General features: G+C 42.4%; 4 protein-coding genes across 5 annotated transcripts; all 4 read left to right on the top strand.

The window, feature by feature from the left end:
- The first annotated feature begins 908 nt into the window (after positions 1-908).
- Positions 909-11,365, top strand: LOC6524211 (dynein light chain 1, cytoplasmic). Its single transcript, XM_039376592.2, has 3 exons — positions 909-1,048; positions 4,147-4,354; positions 11,018-11,365. Exons 2-3 carry the CDS (start codon positions 4,247-4,249, stop codon positions 11,177-11,179), a joined length of 270 nt encoding a protein of 89 aa, XP_039232526.1. The 5' UTR covers positions 909-1,048; positions 4,147-4,246; the 3' UTR covers positions 11,180-11,365.
- Positions 11,219-14,429, top strand: LOC122319442 (ataxin-8). Its single transcript, XM_043207169.1, has one exon. It carries the CDS (start codon positions 11,219-11,221, stop codon positions 11,690-11,692), a length of 474 nt encoding a protein of 157 aa, XP_043063104.1. The 3' UTR covers positions 11,693-14,429.
- A 265-nt stretch (positions 14,430-14,694) lies between these two features.
- On the top strand, positions 14,695-17,499 carry LOC6524209 (pyruvate dehydrogenase E1 component subunit alpha, mitochondrial). 2 transcript variants are annotated; one of them, XM_002100036.4, is made up of 5 exons: positions 14,695-14,961; positions 15,063-15,248; positions 15,919-16,483; positions 16,564-16,886; positions 16,958-17,499. In XM_002100036.4, the coding sequence occupies exons 1-5, from the start codon at positions 14,902-14,904 to the stop codon at positions 17,138-17,140; spliced, it is 1,317 nt and encodes a 438-aa protein (XP_002100072.1). In that variant the 5' UTR covers positions 14,695-14,901; the 3' UTR covers positions 17,141-17,499. The 2 variants fall into 2 exon arrangements, with proteins under 2 accessions (XP_002100072.1, XP_015045561.1); XM_015190075.3 differs by having other exon boundaries at positions 14,697-14,961; positions 15,180-15,248.
- Positions 17,500-17,555: 56 nt separating this feature from the next.
- Positions 17,556-19,659, top strand: LOC6524208 (probable pyruvate dehydrogenase E1 component subunit alpha, mitochondrial). Its single transcript, XM_002100035.3, has 2 exons — positions 17,556-17,895; positions 18,127-19,659. Exons 1-2 carry the CDS (start codon positions 17,692-17,694, stop codon positions 19,459-19,461), a joined length of 1,539 nt encoding a protein of 512 aa, XP_002100071.2. The 5' UTR covers positions 17,556-17,691; the 3' UTR covers positions 19,462-19,659.
- The last annotated feature ends 355 nt before the right edge of the window (positions 19,660-20,014 follow it).

Here is a 20,014-nt window from a genome sequence, read left to right as displayed (position 1 = left end):
TTTATTATTTTATAATTCATTGTTTTTAAGTATCAATAATATAACTATCAACATTAGATTAAAAAAAAAAAAATGGCAATAAAGGAAAATATTTGGTTTCTGTTCTTTCACAATCTTACTATCTTATTCAAAGAGTGTGTCAATAAATAATAAAATATGAAAATACAGTTGTTTTAATGCACACATTTCAAGGATTTCTTTTATAATAATGATATACCCATTATATCTTTATAAATCTTTGCCTAAGCTTTTGTCTTAGCGTTAGTTACAGGTCGATCTGTGGTGAATCTCAATTAAATCGAATATACAATGTTTATATAGTATGGATATGGTTAACATAACTTAACTCAACTACATATTGTATATGAAAATAGATATAGCAATAGCTATACCAAAAACTTTTTGACATAATAAACTCAATAAATATGCCATATTCCAACTTTGCTAGCCAACTGGTCTGTCGACCAATACCAATAAAAAGTTTTTAATAAATAGTCTATACTTTTTAATTAAATGTATAAAAAAAAAATAAATGGAATGCATGCGAAAAGTCAGCTGTTTGTATCGTTTGCAGCTCTGATATCAGTGATGTCGGGCTTTGACTTGCACTCCATCGAATATTTACTACCGGCTCTCGAGTGCGGAATTTCGGGAGGGATTTCTGATCTTCAACGGTTCAATAAGGTTTTTTACTATTTGGATTTCATATTTAACAAGATTCTTCCCTTTTACCAGGTAATCATCAGCGTTACAAGCTCTGTTAATGCTATCGGGCCGCCGATAACAGTCATCACTGCTGCCAGACGCCGCCCGCCAGACGTGGCCTGCCAGACGCGGCCCAGCTCTGGCCAATCAGAGCCACTTACGACTCGATGTCGGCGCTCGTCGCCCGCCGTCCGATAAACCGAAATCGAATCCCGAAATCGAAGCCGTCGCTTAGTAAATCACCAGCAAGCAAACCGCTCAGTAGTTCCAGTTGTTGAGCTGTCAGGCTGATCTGCCTTCCATTCACCGTACCAGTGTAAAATCCAGGCGACTACGCTTAGCGGTAAAAACACCCACACACCCACGCACAACAAACTTTATGGGGGCAAATGTTTTTTCAACCCGGTTTCTAGAGATCTTCTGAAAAACACATTCCCTATTTGCTGTACTTTTTTTTCACGTTCTCTGTTCTCAAAATAATGAATAAGAAGAAGATGAAGTGAAAAAAGCCGCGGCGTGCTAAATTTGTATTGCGTGCAAAATTGTTACAAAAAAAAAAAAACGAAAGAGAAACAAGCAAACCCATACACACGCATACCGCTTTTTTTTTTGCTGCCCACAACTGGATTTTTTTTAAAGTTCGAAATTGGTATTGCATTAGGATTTATTTGGTGACAGCTGTTGAACTACGAAGTGAAAAAATCGCGCGCAATCAGCAAAAATTAAAAGGTAAGTCATAGAAAATAGCAAGCTAAAAATCACAAAAAACAAAAGCCGTGTGAATGTTCTTGAATGCAAAATGCAACGTTGTGCAATTTTAATAATGCGAAAAATTCCCATGGTGCAAAAGTGTGTGGGAGAACACAGGGCACATGCCGATTCATTTTTTTTTGTGTGTCAGTTTTTGGATTTTATTTGGAGCTACGGTGAAATCAAGTTTTCGGGTTGACGTCATTTTAATTATGCATAGAAACGCAGGTAATAGTCGAACATTTTTGGTCAGCGGTTGCCTTTGTTTCCGCTTCATTTTTCGCGAACTTTCCAGCTAATGATTGATCAGATGTCGAAAGTTTTAGCTGTTCTTCCCTTAGGCTGTGCGCAAATTGCTAATTAGAGAACAGCGCTGCTGAGGCGAGGCGAGGCAGTGTAGTCCTGCACTGAAAATTCGCGGGTTTCCAATTGCGAACGGAAATTCAATTACCCAACGTGCATGTGTAAGCGCGTGTGTTTGCATGTGTGGGTGTGTGTTGTTCTGCCTGTGATGGCTAGCAAAAAGCGTTGCATACTTGCAGGTGCAGGTCCCGGTCCACTCCTGTCTCTCTCTCTTTTCCTCTCACTCTGTTTGCTAACAGCCTGCCATTTATAATTTCATTTTATGTCGCAGGACGACATGTGTGTGTTTGAAAAACACTGTACAAAAAATAGGGCCAAAACAAGCACAGTTTCGCGCTCATAAATATACAACTTGTGCTCTCTTCCGCTGCCTGCCTTGCTGCTCCTCCTTCCCTCTCTCTTTCCAACACACTGTTCAGCTGTCAATGCAGTTTTCTAATTGACTTCATCAGAAGAGCGAGCAGAAGAAGAAGTGGAGGTAGCTGCAGCATCCATACAAATACACACATGTCGTCCCACTCACTCCATTGCCTTTGGCCACCTGTCAACTCTCGGCTGTCTACCCCCTATCCCCACCCACAATCCCTGTCCCTATTCCCCTCCCTTTCGCTCTCTCACACTCTCAGCGTGATTCCGCCCGCCAACAGTTTTGCCAGCTTTACCGTTATGATTTGTCTGCCCTGCACGTTACTGTCAAACGTCAGGAACACGAACAAGCCTGTTAAATCGCCACAAATTCCAGTCGCCGATTGAAAAAAGACGTTTCAAAACTGAACATAAATATGTGTACAAGGCACCGAGCAAATCGGAAATTAATGTCGTCCATCTGTTTCTGAACAGGAAGTAATCAGGTTTGAGATGGCATATTGCACAATGTGCATGTGTAGATATCAAATCTCTGAGGGCTTATCATTCAGAACTATGCAAAGTATTGATGGTTAGATATGGCAGATTTAAAAAAAGCTACCATTAATAATTATCATCAATGGTAAATAAAAAGTTGATTGATATAGATATAGAGTTATTATAAATCTTAAATGTAAATATAATATAACGCTGAGGCTCGATAGCGGGTGCCAACTGTACTTGTGAATTCATTTACCAGCAAAAGGGGGGGCCTCATATTCTTCGTGATCAGCTGCATGTGGGACTTTGCTGGTCGCTTTAGCTTGGGAGCTTTCACTAAATTCCGGATTGAATATTGGATAGTGCGAGTGTGTTAGCACAAAGAGCCGGGTATCCTAGCGACTAAAATTGGTTGCGGTTGCTTTGCTTTGCCACGCCACTTGGCCACCTTGCTTTCTGCCACCTTGCCACACCTCCTGGCAACCCACTTCAGCAGCCCTTCCGCCCACTAGCACTGCCACAACCACTCCCACTCCCACATTTTCCACCCGCTGATTTTGAGGTTGCAATTGCAAAATGCCAAGCGCACTTAGTGAGCTCCGCCATTTGCCTTGGTTCTTCTCCCCCGCTTTGCTGTGCTTTTCGCAACTAATAAGCAATGCCATTGCTCGCAGAAGTATGCTACGAAAAAGAGCAATTGCAATGGAATCTCCTAGCATGTGTGTGTGTGTTTGTGAGCCTTGAATTTGAATTAGTTGCTGTTGCTGCTGGTGCTTCGCAGCTTCTCTGTCATGGCCACCTACGCGCTCATGTGTGTGTGTGTGCGTGTGTGTGTGGGAGGGAGGGAGGGAGAGAGTGCGAGAGAGAGGGAGCTTCTGCTCAAGGCCATGTTGCAGTGCACTGCCTGTGCAGCCATCTCGCTCGCTCCATTTAATTTAAATGCATCCTGCATATGCATATTGCCTGTTAATGGACATTGGTATGTGTGCATTGCCCCTCTGTGTGTTGGTGCTTGTTTGTGTTAATATGTCATCCTGTGGTTCTGATATTTGATTTGTAATATTGCCGCTTGTATTGCTTGTGTTTCTATAATTAAATTGCCTGGCTTCTGCTCTGCTGTGCAAACGGTCCCAAAAAAGCATGCAATGCGCCTGCGTTAATAAAGTGTACACAGCAAGAAATCGGGACTTATTGAGAAACACTCATAAAGCAGAAAGCACAGATCACTTAATATCTGAGAAGTTTGAAACTATTCACGGAACCGTTGTGATTCAAACATGCTTACGTCATGCGAACATTGTACATATTAATCAGTTTTTCTTTCGGTGTATATGTGTGTCTGTGTCCAGCGGAGGCAAACTTTATTAAAACTCGCTCTTTAATTGAAGAAAATGCTAATAATGTTTTACGATGCGCTCGTCTCTTTTCAGTGGCGTTGCTCATCTCTTTTCTCTCTCTCTCCCTCTTCCTCTCTCGTTACAGTTACAAAGGCGAGGCGCCAAAAAGAGCCACTTTTGAAAACGGTTTGATTCGAGTAGTTTAAACACATAGTAGGCCAGAGCCCCCAAGAAAAACAGCCAAAATGTCTGATCGCAAGGCCGTAATTAAAAATGCCGACATGAGCGAGGAGATGCAGCAGGATGCCGTCGATTGTGCGACACAGGCCCTCGAGAAGTACAACATTGAAAAGGTACGAATTGAATAGTTTACAATTGAATTGAAAAGCTACGAATTGAAACCATATCGATAGTCGTGCCGAAAAATATGCAATAACATATTTAAAGTCTTGAAACAATGCTATTTTTATGATCGCACACATCTAGAATGTACATAAATAGCCTGCAAATGCCTTGGCATTCCATAAAATGTATAGAACGCAAGGGGAAAAGTTGATCGCATTCACATTGAAACAAGCCATCCACTGATTAGGGGATGGAAAATGTGGAAATGTTTAAATACCACCTGCATTACTTAAGTAAATTCCAAACAACTCAGTTGCTAATTCCGTCAATAAACTCGCCAATTTGGTAGCTAAATAGAAACGCATATAAGACTGGCTTAGGGCTGCAGTTGATTTGCATGTAAAATGTTTAATGATTTGGATAAATACTGAACTCTCTGGCAGAATCAATTGATATTAAAGCCTTCGGTTGCAGGCTAAAGCCTTCGGTTGCAGGCAGGCAGGTAATTAGAAATTAGAAACTGACAGCGTTGGGATTATTATTTTGGCCCAGAACCGTAATTAAATTGGATTTACTTCTACTCGCATACGCACACGCGCACACACACACAAACTAACACACGCGCGTTGTTTTCCATTAGTTTTCCCAGCTCGGACATTGTTGCATCGCAGGGCGGGCGTTTGGAACATGTAACCCCAAACTCACTTTTCTCCCAGTAAACTTGTGGTTTGCACTGCGTTTGGCAATTTCACAATTTTGCGGTGCAGCCTTTGGGTTTTCCGCCCACGTTTCCATTTCCACAGCCATTTCCTTTTGCCCCTATGCAACCATGCAACTGCGTTGCAGTTTTCCTTCTTCTCTTTTTCGCCTCTCTGGGTGAAGAACTTCTTTCACAAACAATGTACAATATTTGCCTGCATTTTTTGGAAGTTTTTCGTAATTTTATCACTCTTAACCTTTGTCCTTATCATTGGCTTAATGGCAAAGGCCACAGATTTTCTTTTAGCAATTGGATGCAGCTAGCATATTTAATGTTTGATAGCAAAAATCTTTTTGCGCAATGAAAAAAGGGGTGAAAATGTGGATGTTGAATCGAAAAGAGGATGCAATCATTAGGGTTAAATGCATTCTGTATTGGGTGGAAATTGAATCAGCAGCTATTTGCTGCTGTGTGCAGGATTTTCCGCTTTTCCGCGACTAACCTCCGGTTAAAGTGGCCTGACTGACTTAAGGAGATTTTCTCTAGAGGAAGTAGTAAAGCAGTGGAAGACTGACCATCATTAACAATGTCCGACGCTCATGCGAAACAACAACTAAAATAAGCTCTTGATTTAGTTGAACGCATGGAACAACAACCACAACTACTACTATAGGAATAACAACAATAACAAAACAAGAAAGAAAAACAAAATCAGCCAGCAATGTCAACAATGGCGAAGAAATTGAGTAATCAATAGATGTGCGGGTGGTCGTGGGGATTGCGATTGAAGGAGAAGTGCCAAGCACACACACACACGCACATCTCGGCTGCACTGCGAGAAATTACACATTGCATGCGTAATATTCTTAGCTTAAGTGAAGTTTCCACTAGCAGCTTAAAAACCGAGCCCTGAAGCCAATATGGTTTTCAAAGCAAAGTGTTTCATCCATTCGAAAAGCATTATGGAAATTGTTTTCCCCGAGTTTCCCGAGTGCGATGGTCACAGAGTGCAGACCCTGACGGAGGTCACTAAGAATGCGGCCTGCAGGGAAATGTGGGGAAAAGCCAGAGGAAAAGCCAGCGAGGTGCGGGGTTCGAGTGGAAAGCTGCGGGCATTGCCAGCAACTAGCAGCAGGCCTTTGTCAATGCCAATGGCAGAAGACAACACACTGAGACTAAAAGCATAGCGACTGCTATTCTGTATTCTGTATTCTGCGATACTGCGATTCTGCTACTGAGACGCTGGCAAAATGGAATCGGAAAATGGAAAAGCGAGCGAGGGGAAAAAAAAACGCGGGCCCTTGAAAGCAAAGCAAAGTAAACTTGAAATCACGACGGAAGTGAATAAAGCGCCAGAGGGGTGAAGGGAACTCGTGGGAGGAAAAACACAGAGCGAGGTTCTGCTAATTGAGCAGTAAGGCAAAATGTGCGTACACAGTGGATATCGGCTAAGTCAAACAGCTTTCAAGCTCATTCCCACAACATTGCTTACAACATTGCCAGCCAACTAAATAATTTCTATCAAAGTTAATCATTTAAGTAGTTGCTTTGATTTCAATAGGAAAAAGACAGTTTTTCAACTGCGGTGATTTTCACTGTATGTGCGACAGGTCCTGGAACAGCTCCGAAAAGTATGCCACACATTTTCTCTTTACTCGCACTCTTCCCGAACTTGTTGTCGTTGTTGTTGTGCCCAGGAGCTGGGGGATATGGAAAGTATTGGGTGGCTTTTAGGGGGGTTGGGGGTTACCGTGGAGCGGGTGGAGCAGTTGGGGCGAAATGAAACCACCACCGAGACACCTGAAACACCTGAACCACCAGAACCACCTGAACCACCCATTGCGAGCCTACCTCTTGTTGCTATATATAAAATATATGCCACACGATTGATTGCCTTTTTGTCTTTACTCTTCCTTTCTCTCTCCCTCTTCCCTTTACCCTTCCTTTCCGCTTCCGCATCCTCTTTCCATTGCTTATTGCGTAATAATAAGTTGGCCATTATTTCTCTCTGTGTGCCTGTGTTTGGTGCTGGTAATTAAATATGGATTTTTGTTTTTGTTGCTCAGCGGCGAAAAAAAACGCACACAAATTTAATTGTTTAGATGAAAATTGAAAAATTGAAAAAATGAACAAGAAAAATAGAATCAAGCCTGCGGCAAAGATAATGGAAAGCCGCAGAGTTACCTTTAACCTTTAGATGCTCTAGATGCTGCATTGAATAATTCCGCTTGTTTCGCCAATAGTTTCGAAGTTCGAATTAATAATTGACCTGGTAAAATCTAATGATTTTCCGCATTTCCCAGCTGATTATAAGTTGAAAAATTCCAAATCGCAGCGATACAATGGCACATTGGGAGAGGTGCAGAAAACAGTTTTTGGTATCCATTAGATACGCAACTAATACTACAAAATGTGGGGTTGGGTTGTAGCCGCCCCATGGGGCGCACAAGGGTTAAGCCTGGGCCCACTTCGCTGTACCTTATGTATGTATTTTTAGGGGCGCGCAACCTTTCAGGCAGCTTAAATCGTATCCATAGGCATTATGTTGCCCCTCCCCATCCCCCTCCCCCATCCCATTTCCATGTATTTTTGTATCTGTGTGCGTATTATGTGGGTGTGTGTGTGTGTGTCTGTGAGCTGCGATTTAAAGGCAAAGCCCTAAATAAGCCAACAAGAGGGCCAAAAAATAAAATGGAAAAAGGTGAAGAGGGGAAAAGGGGGAAAAAACAGCGGGGCAGCAGAATATAAATTTTCAATTCAATTATTTTCTGGTCTTATGTTTGCTTCCAAATAAACTTAATTCGTTTTTAGCAGCCAGCGCAGCAGGTGGCAAATAATATCGTACTTTATAACAATTAATTCTATTGATTTTTTTTAACTCGAAGAAGTCTTATTGCTTTACTCTTATTTGATTTACTAAACATGCAAAGTGTAGGTAATTAAACTACATCATGAATATGATGACAACTTTGATGAAAAACATAATAATATCGAGGACTTCACTCTATTGACACTCAACTGTATCAGCTTTATATGCTTTTCATATATAAAAACGAATTTAATTAGATTTTTTGTGCTCTTGTTATTATCCTTGCATTTTTTTGTTTGCTTCTCCTGTGACGCACAAAAGGCGGAAACCCAGCGGACAAATAAACACGACAAACAGTTTTGCATTCAATCGTTGGTGGTGGGGACTTTATGCATTTTTATTACTACTTTCTTCTTTTTTTATGGGGTTTGTTTGTGATTTTTTGCGTGGCCAAAATGTTTAATCAATATGCAGGCAGCCGGCGAATATGTGTATGTAAATAGATTGTGTGTGTGTAAAAGGCAAACACATGCACACATGCATCCACTTTTATTGGCACACATTTATCGAATCCAGAGTTTTTTCTTTCTTTTTTCCATAACTTAAAACGTGTCCTGGCTTATTTGCCGGGGCTCAAAAGCCTGGGCACATTTTCCAGAAGTGGCCCAAAAAAAATGTCTGGAAATTTTGCTTGCGTCTTTAAAGTGAAATGATTAGGTTTTTAAACCCATCGTTGCTATTGCAAAACTGTAATCAATCAAAAGTAAAGGCGCAATCGCTGCTGCCAAAATGTGTCAGTTACCTTCCCTAAATTATATGACCAAAATTGCAATGCCGATTTCATTAGGCTACAGGCTACCTATGTACGTATGTATACAAACGTACATATGTTTTTAGTGGCACAGAACTGAGTGTGCACGACAACAAGAAGCAGCACTTCAACCCACTCTATGGTTACACCCAACCACCCACTCTTAACCCCTGTTGCCACTGCCTATTGTGTGTGTGTGTCGGAATGTTCATTTTGTATTTTTTTGGCGTTGCCAAAACAAAATTCCATGGCATTGCTAGGGGTGGTAAAGGGGAGGCCCCACCTCACCTCACCCCAAATCAAATTGAATATAAAACAATCAGCCTTATATTGTCGTCTGACACGACACAAAAATATGCACGCAATAGGCCGAAAGCAACAAAACCAGAGTGGAAAACAAAACATGTCCAAACGAAGTGCTCTGTAGAGGGAGCTCCACAAAAAAACAAAATGGGGAGCAGCTGGAATGACTTAATAGCCATGATCGCCGGCGGATTTCATTACAGTGGAACTTCAGCACAGTGAAACCAATGTCCTTGCAACGTTGAAATATGAACTTGGGGGCAGGTATCACTGTATGTGGGGATACACGGGAGTGATGGCGATGACGACGACAACTTTAATTGAAGGATAGCTAAGGCAGAGAATCGGATAATGGCACTCAGCTAAATCAGTTTTATATTTCCCTTTGTTTCCCTTTTGTTTCCTCTGTTGGCACGCTTTTCTTCGCCTGTCCTGTTTGTTTCATTATTGCTTCGTTATTTTCACCGTTTTTGTTTTTGAGGTTACCAGGTTAAGTTTATGACTTTGCACGCATTCCCCTGCAACAATTGAACCCCAAACCCCCTGGTTTTTTGACCCCCACCCATGACATAATGAAATCAACTTGAAGTGATGCGCCCAAAAGTATGGCAAAAGAAAACTTTCATATTTCCCCAACTTTCGCAACAGCACAGTTTTATTTTCATAGGGTTCAACATGGCCCATTCCGCATTTTCCTCATTCCTGCCACCCATTGTTGGCAAACACATAATAATAATTGAAACAAAAACCTAGTGCTAATGCACTTTTAACCCCCTTTCAGTTTTAGGATGTCAGCTGCAATTATTGAAAGCCGTGTGGGATAAAGATAAAATACGACGTACTAACAGATACTTTGCTGCCACTTTTGGTGACAACCCATCAATATGAGCTGCGAGCTACCCAAACTGGGCTATAAATTTCCCTCGAAGGTTGAGATTTTCATATTTATCTGACCTCCATTGTGCTCTCGCCTTATATATACTTATATATATCTCATTATATACGGGTTGTGTGTGTGCTGACTGCTGCGTGTGTGTTTGCGTAACCCTGTGGATTTAGTCGCCAAAATCGACTGACAATGACCTTTGACATTTGCCAGACCAACCAAACTGCATGGGTTTCAACGCAGTGCCTCTAGTACTTTATACTACCCACCATAAACCACCCACCTAGCCAGCAACCCAGCTATTTTGCAATGTTTTTACCATTACACTTTAGCGGCATTTATTTCAACCCTTTGCTCGGCATTCGCCTTCTAAATTGTGGCCGCATTCACTTTGTGGTTTGCTTTAGTGTGTTAGTGTTAGTTAGTGTTAGTATTAGCATGCATAATTAGCCTTTGCCACAAGAAGAACAAGAAGAATGCATTAATGTCAGCCAAATGACTTAATGCGAATAAATAACAACGAATATCATAACTAACTAACTCATTAGCACAACAACTTTTAGTTCGACACAACGCCCGCGTTGAGTTTTCCCTTTAGGCCACCAACACTTTTCGGTTGCTGCCTGGTTTTTGGGGTCACATTTTGGGTTTTACCCCCCGGCGACTGGGCTCCGAGAGGGGCAAGGCGGTTGGGTGGAAAATGAGTTTTTCGTTTGGCATTTTATTGAGTTTGGCGTTGCCGTTTGCCGCTAATTTCAAAACAGTTAGCAGCCACTTAGGCATTTGTTTTTTTGGCACCCTTTTGATGGGCATCGTCGCTTTTGGGTGTTTTTTTTTGGCTTTAGTTGTTCCCATCTTGCCAATGCATTTCTGACAGCTTTATGGAATGTGGCATTAACTTCCTTCGACAATTGGCAGTTGCATGAGTGAGGGTGAAATGTAATAGATAGCCACTATGCGAAATTGAATTACAACCGAGAGCCGCAAACTTATCAATATTAGATTATAAGATGGCAAAGTTTGAAGTTTCGGCACGACTTAACTTTTACTAATTGAATTCCGTCGAAAATGTAACAAAATCACAGGAAACCTAAAAGCTGCAATAATTTTACTAGCTAAACCAAAGACTAATGCATTATTTTGGCTTTTCATTCAATTGCAGGACATTGCGGCCTACATCAAGAAGGAGTTTGACAAAAAATACAATCCCACATGGCATTGCATTGTCGGTCGCAACTTTGGATCGTATGTCACCCACGAGACGCGCCATTTTATCTACTTCTATTTGGGCCAGGTGGCCATTTTACTGTTTAAGAGCGGTTAAAGTATTGTCGAGTCGGATGAAGTGGTGGTGAGGAGGCTGATGGAGATGCAGCAGTTGCCCCGCCAGCAACCACAACAGCAGCAGCAGCAGGGGCAGCAGTCGCATTTCGGGGCATCAGAGGATGAGGATCTAGAGCAGAAACAGCAACAACCACATAACCAATCACAGAAAACACAGCACCAACAACAGCAGCAGCAACAACAACTAGAAGAACATCTCAAAGATGCAGAAATGATGACCGATAATCCGAGCGAGAAGCAACAACAGCAGCAAGAACAGTACCAACAAAAGCAATCTGAAGATTTGGATATGGAACTAACCGACGATCAGGGTGTAAACGATGGGGAGAATGAGCAGGAGGCAGTCGACGACGAGGACGACGAAGATGAGGAGGACGAGGACGACGATGGCACCATCGTGGAGGACAGCGATGCCACAAGCTGCAGCAGTTGTCGTCGCGCCGAACTGGAGGATAACCAGCAGGAACAACAAACGTCTTCTTCTCCCCAATAAGATCGGGGTGTCACCTAGATGCATCAACGGGCGATCTCTTCCACAAAATGGAGGGGATGCACACGCATGGATGCAAGGAATACCGATTTGTTGGTGGTATAGCTTATTGCTGAGTAACTTAAAATGATAAAGCGAAACAACAATGTTCAATAAGAAAGCGCTACTAGTACACACAATATACACAACAAGAAACTGAGGAACTTGTTCACAAGCATGAACCAACGCTGTTTAGTTTTGAAATCACCATTTCCCATCCCAAGCTTCGGCATGTATAAATTGATAATATAGTTTAGAATTAGCAATTGGTTACCATTTGGATTGCATTCGCGCCCCATGATTTGAACTTCTGTTGGGATACTTATATTTTTTCTTTGGCAAATGTATTATGTGCTGGCGCTTTGTTTGGCCTTATAATTTACTTATGAAACCTGCAAATGCGTAATTAAATAATTGTTAACTAGAAATGAACCAAAAACCATGTGTTGTATTTATTTGTATTATTTCCCTCTTTTTGCATTTTCCACAAATTTCGTTGGCGCTTATCAGAGGCAAGAACCATACACCCACACACGTACACATAGCACAGGCAACAACCACCACTACAACCGAACGAGTTAAGTAAAAAAAAAGAGAAAAACAGAATATTTAACAAAATTGTAAGGAAAACTCACATATTTTTCTGTCGGATGGATTATTTATGTGTATTGAACTCTCAACACTTGTAATCGGAAACCAAGCAGAAAATATATATATAAAAAAAATAGTATAATGTGAAATTTGCATACACACACCATACTCACTCACACACACAGACGCTCTCTGCACACCTAATGGGTACACAGAGAAAAATATAACGAAATTGGCACGCTTTCCCATAAAAATGGTATTCCAGTTTTTTAAATTGGTAAAAAAACGCATTTCCAAATTGCATTTGTTAGTTTCTCCGTACCGAAAACGTTTCACTATTTCAATCGTCTTCTGAATATATTATGATGAAATGTTGCTATTTAACACCTTATCTTGAAAAAAGCAATTATAATTCATGAAAAGTTTATTGAGATGATAGACGGAGATGTTGATTGATTAAATTGTCTTGGGTCGTTTTTGATGGATATTAAGAATGATTGCTGATTTCTCTCTGTGTGCTTAAACAATGTATTATTCATTGCTTACGAGAAAACCAAATCGGTGCGTGTTTGCACATGGATTTTTCCCACCTCCCCACCAAACCCCCCATTCTCGCCCATTATTTACTCCTTTTCCTGGATTTTGCTAACCAACAGCAAGCCAGCAAAAACAAGAAAATAAAACTATTGCAATAAAACTAGTAGCAAACAAATTACACACAAATCGAATATTATGTGTATGTGTATATGTATTGTCCATCCACAGCAGCGAAGTATGCAACAAAAATTTTTTGTAGAAACTGCAAGCAGTAATTAAACAAAAAGAGCAGATAATGTCGAAAGCAAATGCAAAGACAAAATAAATAATTATCATCTTGTCGTTTATATAAATGTGTGCTATGTGTTTCTTCGAATCGGATTTATGTTATATGAAACAGAAGAACAGTAACAACTTAAAGGCAAATATTAAGGAATGAAAGCGAACAGTAATAGGAAACAAGGAAACCAAAAAGTAAATATATATATATTCATGCAAGAAATACAAAATAAAGTAAACATTGGTGTAAATTAAGCAACAACCTAAGTAAAACCTACTAAAAACAACCAAAAAAAAAATAAGGAAGCTTAATACGTAATTTCCTGAAAACAACAGAAGACATATACATATGCATAATTCACACACATTTACCGTTACTTTTCACACACACAGCACCTCTCTCTCTTTAGGTATTGCGTTTTAGATTATTGCTCAGCACGTTTTTGCGTAGACACAAAACTATTTATGCTAACGGTAAGATAGGACCTTCTCTCTCTCACCCACACCTCCTCCACTTACACACACACGCTCGCAAAATCAAGAAGAAGACGAAAAGAAAAACGTAATTTTTTTTTTTAAATCGGATTGGCGGATTTCTAACGGGAAAGAAAACAAAAACACACGAGGACTTCTAATAAGTGTTTATACATACATACAAATATATATATATATACATGTATATGTATACATATAAAACAAAACCAAAAACAAAGCAAAGATAATGAGCATAATTTTTTGTCATAATGCAAAATATTTGTGTGGGAAACCAGTTTTTGATGTAACAGAAAAACGCGCGAAAAAAGATGAATATGTGTAACGGTAACAGATCAAAAGATAGATAAAAGAAAGTGAAAATTTGATTTCTTTCGCTTAGTTTTTACCCAGTCGATCGATCCATTTCCCCATGTTCCGTTAGTAACGTTTAAACTCAAATCTTTTAGCTGCCATTTCTGATGAAAAAGCAAGAAATAACAAACCGAGAAACAAACAAATACAAAAACTAGTTTAAAATCTTAGTTCGTAAACCGTTTATTTGAATTTAACCGTTTAATTCTACTTGACCTATTTCTATTTAACTGGTTTTTTGTGCAAGAAACAAACATTACTTAAGTTTTTGTAAGAGATTAGTAAATTATGTGAGCTGAGGGCGATATAGAGCAGAAATGCAATTGCAACTGCAATCGCAAATGCGGATTTATGGAGACAATTTCAAGTAACAATACGAGTAAGAAATGAGAAAGCAAACAAAAACCAAATGAGATCTTCAATGTGAAATAAAAGTACTTCTTTGAAACCCCTGGTTTTATTTGGTTTTCACTTGGGCGGTAAAATATTTCAAAATGTGGATTCAGTAAGTAATTCAGAATTTTTATAAATTGACTAAATTGATTATTGACTATTGAAAATGGCACTCTACAGTTTTCATATTTCAACTTATATGGATAAAGAAAGTTTAATAAGCTTTTCTAGTATTTTTTGTAGCAAAGAGAAAGTTTTAGTATTTTCTTTAGGGTCACACTAATTGGCTAAGTACGGCGTGGTATTTTTCGCTATACCGCCATACGGTTGTTATAGTTGTGCAATATAGTAGTTGATAAACTAATCTCGCTACCTTTTTTTCCGATTGTTTAACTTACAACGACGCGCGGCGGTGCGACTGAGACACCAGATATATAACGTGCGATTCCAGATCCGGACAATCCGCATATAGAAAGCCCCCTTTCACATCCGATTTGTGTCAGTCGAACGAGAATAACACAGCGAAAATGTTGCGTACTCTGTCACGCGTTAGCGAATTGCCCATTATTGTTAAGCAACTGCAAAAAGTACGTAATCCCAATCCTGCTTTGCACCCACTAACACTTCTAATTGTTGTCACTAAAAATCCATCTGACCCAAACCCGTTTGATAATGAAAACACTAAAAGCGTTGCCATAACAACAACATCATCGGCGGATGTCGGATATTTAGCAACAACCACAACAACAGCAACAATATCATCAGGAACGGGAGATATTCATCGTCGTTTTTCGGTTTATTCCAGAATGCAGCCCAAGCAGGTGTTTCAAAAACCAACAATTATGCCACGGAGGCCACCGTACAAGTGAATCGGGTGCGTATTATATAGCATAAAGCACCTGTATCTCAGGAAGAAAAAAACGGTTACATAATGAGATTTCTGCCAGATAGCAACGGTTAATGGGGATTCGTTTGCGTGTGCATGTGCGTGCGCGTGTGTAAGTGCAGGGTTGCATTTTGCCGGTCAAACCGCTCATTTTTAAATGACAAGGTCACGCAGCAATTTGTAGTTTTCCGTCTCCCACGCTCTTTATCGCCGTCTGCCTTTTGCGTGGCCGACGCGTGACTGTTCACGCACCATATAACATATAGTCTTATCAACGACCCGCCGATTTTCGCCCTCTCTCTGTCTGGCTGGCTCTCTGTTTACGTCGATTCTCACGCCATAAATTAGCCGCCATAAAGCCCGATTTGGTTTTTGGGCCATACTTCCGAAAATCCTCGATATCTGGTTATAGCTTTTCAGATAAGGCAAGCTCGAAGCTTGTGATTATTTGATTTATCCCATCAAACTCCTATCATTTTATTACCTATCATGCTTCCAAACGTTTCCGTTGCGATTTTAAGCAGCTGTGTGTCAGCTGTTCATTTAAAACACTAATGAGTTGATTGATTCAATGTTAGGTTGGTGGGAAACAATCAAGTTTAGGTAACTAAACTGTTGATGTGGAAATATGTCTAAAGAATGTTTGCCTATCTTACAGCCCTTCAAGCTGCACCGCCTGGACGAAGGACCCGCCACGGAAGTGAAGCTGACCAAGGATCAGGCCCTCAAGTACTACACACAGATGCAGACGATCCGCCGGCTGGAGACGGCCGCCGGTAATCTGTACAAGGAGAAGATCATCCGTGGCTTCTGTCATCTGTATTCCGGCCAGGAGGCCTGCGCCGTTGGCATGAAGGCGGCGATGCGGGATGTGGACAACATCATATCCGCCTACCGTGTCCATGGATGGACCTACCTGATGGGTGTCTCGCCCAGCGGCGTACTGGCTGAGCTCACTGGTGTCCAGGGTGGCTGTGCCCGCGGCAAGGGTGGCTCCATGCACATGTACGCACCGAACTTCTATGGTGGTAATGGCATCGTGGGCGCACAAGTTCCATTGGGCGCCGGCGTTGGCTTGGCCTGCAAGTACAAGGGCAATGGCGGCATGTGCCTGGCCCTCTACGGCGATGGTGCCGCCAACCAGGGACAGGTGTTCGAGGCCTACAACATGGCCTACCTGTGGAAACTGCCTGTGATTTTTGTCTGCGAGAACAACAACTACGGTGAGTGCTCTAGCTAGTGACAAAATACTTATTATACTTATACTTATTATAATCAAATGTGTTATTCATTTATCCTTTAGGAATGGGCACCAGCTCTGAGCGTGCTTCCTGCAACACCGACTACTATACCCGCGGCGACGCTTTGCCCGGCATCTGGGTGGACGGCATGGATGTGCTGGCGGTGCGCAGCGCCACCGAGTTTGCCATCAACTATGTGAACACTCACGGACCTTTGGTGATGGAGACGAACACGTACCGGTACTCCGGCCACTCCATGTCTGATCCGGGCACATCGTACCGCACACGCGAGGAGATCCAGGAGGTGCGCCAGAAGCGTGATCCCATCACCTCCTTCAAGGAGCTGTGCATCGAGCTGGGTCTGATCACCACCGATGAAGTCAAGGTGCGTTTGGGGCAGTGAGGTTTTGGTTTGTAAGCAAGTTATGATTGCTATTGAGAATATTCACATTACAGGCCATCGATCTGAAGGTACGTAAGGAGGTCGACGAGGCCACCGCCTTCGCCAAGTCCGATGCCGAGCTGGGCGTGAGCCACCTCTGGACGGACGTCTACTCCAACAACCTGGAGCCCAAGCTGCGCGGCACCATCGCCTACGATATCGATCACATCCAGGAGCGCAAGGGCGTCAATCACTAAGTCATAGGGTCAACGAATCAGATTCGGGAACTCACAAGACACTAAAAACGAAACAAGAAAACCGAACACCAAACAAACACTAATCACTGACAGACAGACACGAAGACACAACTCAGACACACTTGGACACAAGCGAAATCTCTAGCTCTTAAGCCGAATGTTGAATGATGAGAATCCCGTAGAGCGGAACGGACCCGAAGAGACCCACAAAAAGCTTAGCTAATCGGAGCACTCCAATCACACATCGTAGCGCACCACATTACTCTGGGGAACTGCATTGGATATTATATTGCGAACGTGTTCAATAAGGATAAAGCGAGGTGTAAATTGTTGAAAATATACAAACCTAGAAAAATTTACCAGCTGTCTTTGTAGTAAATATGCTCTTGAAATGTGTAAAAGTTGTACAGAAAATGAGAAGGAAATATCCTTCTCTTTCTGTTTTGTGACAGTTGCCATCTCTGTCGATTTGCTTTTGATTTTATTGTCGTATTCCATTTGGTCAAGTAAAAATCCCTTTTGTCACCAATTTCCGAACATTTTCAAAATTTATGTGCGCGGCTATTGTTCATTTGGCTAAAGGTTCATTTTGGTGTCCAGGTGTTTGGAAATCGCGATTAGGGTTGGGGTCAATGATGAAGCCCAGCTGCGTTCGCGTGGTGATGAGATGCAGTGGAGCCCGCTCCATCCTCGAGAGAAACATCCTGTGCAGGATCATAGGCCGCCACAAGTGTAGCTGTCTGACCCTGGAGAACGTGAGTGTTGGGAATGGATAGATACCATTTGAATAAACTACATCTATTCTAAGAGTAGAAGAATTTACTTTGAATTAAATAAAATCACTCATTTCTCCTTTGTTCTCTTAAATTTTGCGGTATAATCCATATTTTTCAGTAACTTCAGAGATGCTTCTCGAACTTCTACCATAACCTTTCCCATACCCCATAGTACTTAAGACTATATATATTTATACAAAATATTTATAGACGTTCAAGTGCTACGACCTGGAGAATGGGCCCACGATGGACGTGGAGCTGTCCAGGGATGACGCCCTGGCGATGTACACCCAGATGCTGGAGGTGCGCCGCTTCGAGACGTTGGCGGGCAACTACTACAAGGAGCGCAAAATCCGTGGATTCTGTCACTTGTACAACGGTCAGGAGGCAGTCGCTGTTGGCATGAAGCAGCGTTTAAGATCCTGCGACTCGGTGATAACGGCATACCGTTGTCATGCCTGGACCTATTTGATGGGCGTGTCCATGCACGAGATTATGGGGGAATTGTTAGGCGTAAGGAGCGGCTGCAGCCGGGGCAAAGGTGGCTCCATGCACATGTACAGCGATAGGTTCTATGGCGGCAACGGTATCGTTGGTGCTCAAGTTCCGCTCGGTGCTGGGATTGCACTTGCGCACAGGTATCGCAAGGACAACGGCGTGGCGGTCGTGCTTTATGGTGATGGTGCCGCCAATCAGGGCCAGGTCTTTGAGTCCTACAACATGGCCAAGCTGTGGTGCCTGCCCTGCATTTTCGTCTGCGAGAACAATCACTACGGCATGGGCACCCATGTGAGGCGCGCCTCTGCCATGTCCGAGTTCTACATGCGTGGCCAGTATATCCCGGGTCTTTGGGTGGATGGCAATCAGGTGCTGGCCGTGCGCAGCGCCACCCAGTTCGCCGTGGACCATGCCCTCAATCACGGACCCATTGTGCTCGAGATGAGCACCTATCGCTATGTGGGACACTCCATGTCCGATCCGGGCACCTCCTATCGCTCGCGGGATGAAGTTCAAGCGGCGAGGGAGAAAAGCGATCCGATCACCAGTTTCCGCAGTCAGATAATCGCATTGTGTCTGGCCGACGAGGAGGAGCTGAAGGCGCTGGAGGATAAGACAAAGAAGCAGGTGGATAGCATTTGCAAGAAGGCCAGCACCGACAAGGAGGTGGAACTGCATGAGCTGCACACCGATATCTATTCGAAGAATGTGGATGGCAAGATCCGTAACGTGTCTGGCTTCAATTTGGAGCACATCAAGCTGGCGGAAGTGTGCTTTGGCAAGCCGCGAAGGACGCCGGCCTGCGAGATCAACGATGTGCCAGTGGGCGCCGCGATAGACGTGGCCAAGGCCAAGGAGCGGAAGGCCGAGCAGGAAGCCAAAAAGGCCAAGGAAGACGCTAAGGGTAAAGGTAAAGGCGAACCGAAGGGCGCTGACTCCAAACCGCCCAAAGGAGAAGATGGCGATAAGAAGAAGTCATCTGCAACTGAAACACCAGCAGCTAAAACACCACCACCCACTAAGAAGCCACCTGCACCCAAAAAGTAAGATGCCCCCACCCGCCAGAAATGTGGGGCAACATTGTAGCTTTTCACCAAGTGAAAAGTTTCGCAAGAGTGCTTTAGCTGATTTCTGAACCCAAAAGACGCAAGCAAATTTATGTAAATTACAGTATAAATCTGTTTCAAGTAGGCAAAAGGAAACGAAATATATTTATTACATTAGATAAGAACTTTTAAAACGTAACTCAACGTATCATTTACTTTCAAAGTTCGTAGATTGCAGAGCTTGTTAGGAATAATGCCTACTTTTGAGAGCTTTTTTGGCCAACGGACACCTGTAGCAGTTCGTCGAATCCGCCATTCCGCGCTCCTTGGCTGCTCATCATCCGCGGAGCGGTTCATCTGTGGGGGATGCACAGATCAGAGCGGTCCACTCATTTATCATTCGCCTAAATGATCTTATTCTTGATCTTATTTCGGATCAGTTCCGTTCAGTTGAGTTGGGATGAGATGAGATAAGATGAAATGAGATGGGTTGTGATGCGATGTGATGGGTCGAGTTAAGTTGAGATGAGAGGCACGCGCTGTGCGACCGCTCT

Source organism: Drosophila yakuba, chromosome X (assembly GCF_016746365.2).
Source record: "Drosophila yakuba strain Tai18E2 chromosome X, Prin_Dyak_Tai18E2_2.1, whole genome shotgun sequence".
NCBI lineage: Eukaryota > Metazoa > Arthropoda > Insecta > Diptera > Drosophilidae > Drosophila > Drosophila yakuba.
This window is presented reverse-complemented; position numbering and strand designations above follow the sequence as displayed.

What these genes read in the sequence shown, in the direction of transcription:
- LOC6524211 (XM_039376592.2), top strand. Translation starts at nt 4,247, where the DNA reads ATGTCTGATCGCAAGGCCGTAATTAAAAATGCCGACATGAGCGAGGAG. An exon ending in AGAAGTACAACATTGAAAAG is followed by an intron (nt 4,355 to 11,017) that starts GTACGAATTGAA and finishes ATTCAATTGCAG; the next exon opens with GACATTGCGGCCTACATCAA.
- LOC122319442 (XM_043207169.1), top strand. Translation starts at nt 11,219, where the DNA reads ATGGAGATGCAGCAGTTGCCCCGCCAGCAACCACAACAGCAGCAGCAG.
- LOC6524209 (XM_002100036.4), top strand. Translation starts at nt 14,902, where the DNA reads ATGTTGCGTACTCTGTCACGCGTTAGCGAATTGCCCATTATTGTTAAG. An exon ending in CTGCGAGAACAACAACTACG is followed by an intron (nt 16,484 to 16,563) that starts GTGAGTGCTCTA and finishes TTTATCCTTTAG; the next exon opens with GAATGGGCACCAGCTCTGAG. An exon ending in TCACCACCGATGAAGTCAAG is followed by an intron (nt 16,887 to 16,957) that starts GTGCGTTTGGGG and finishes TTCACATTACAG; the next exon opens with GCCATCGATCTGAAGGTACG.
- LOC6524208 (XM_002100035.3), top strand. Translation starts at nt 17,692, where the DNA reads ATGTGCGCGGCTATTGTTCATTTGGCTAAAGGTTCATTTTGGTGTCCA. An exon ending in GCTGTCTGACCCTGGAGAAC is followed by an intron (nt 17,896 to 18,126) that starts GTGAGTGTTGGG and finishes AAATATTTATAG; the next exon opens with ACGTTCAAGTGCTACGACCT.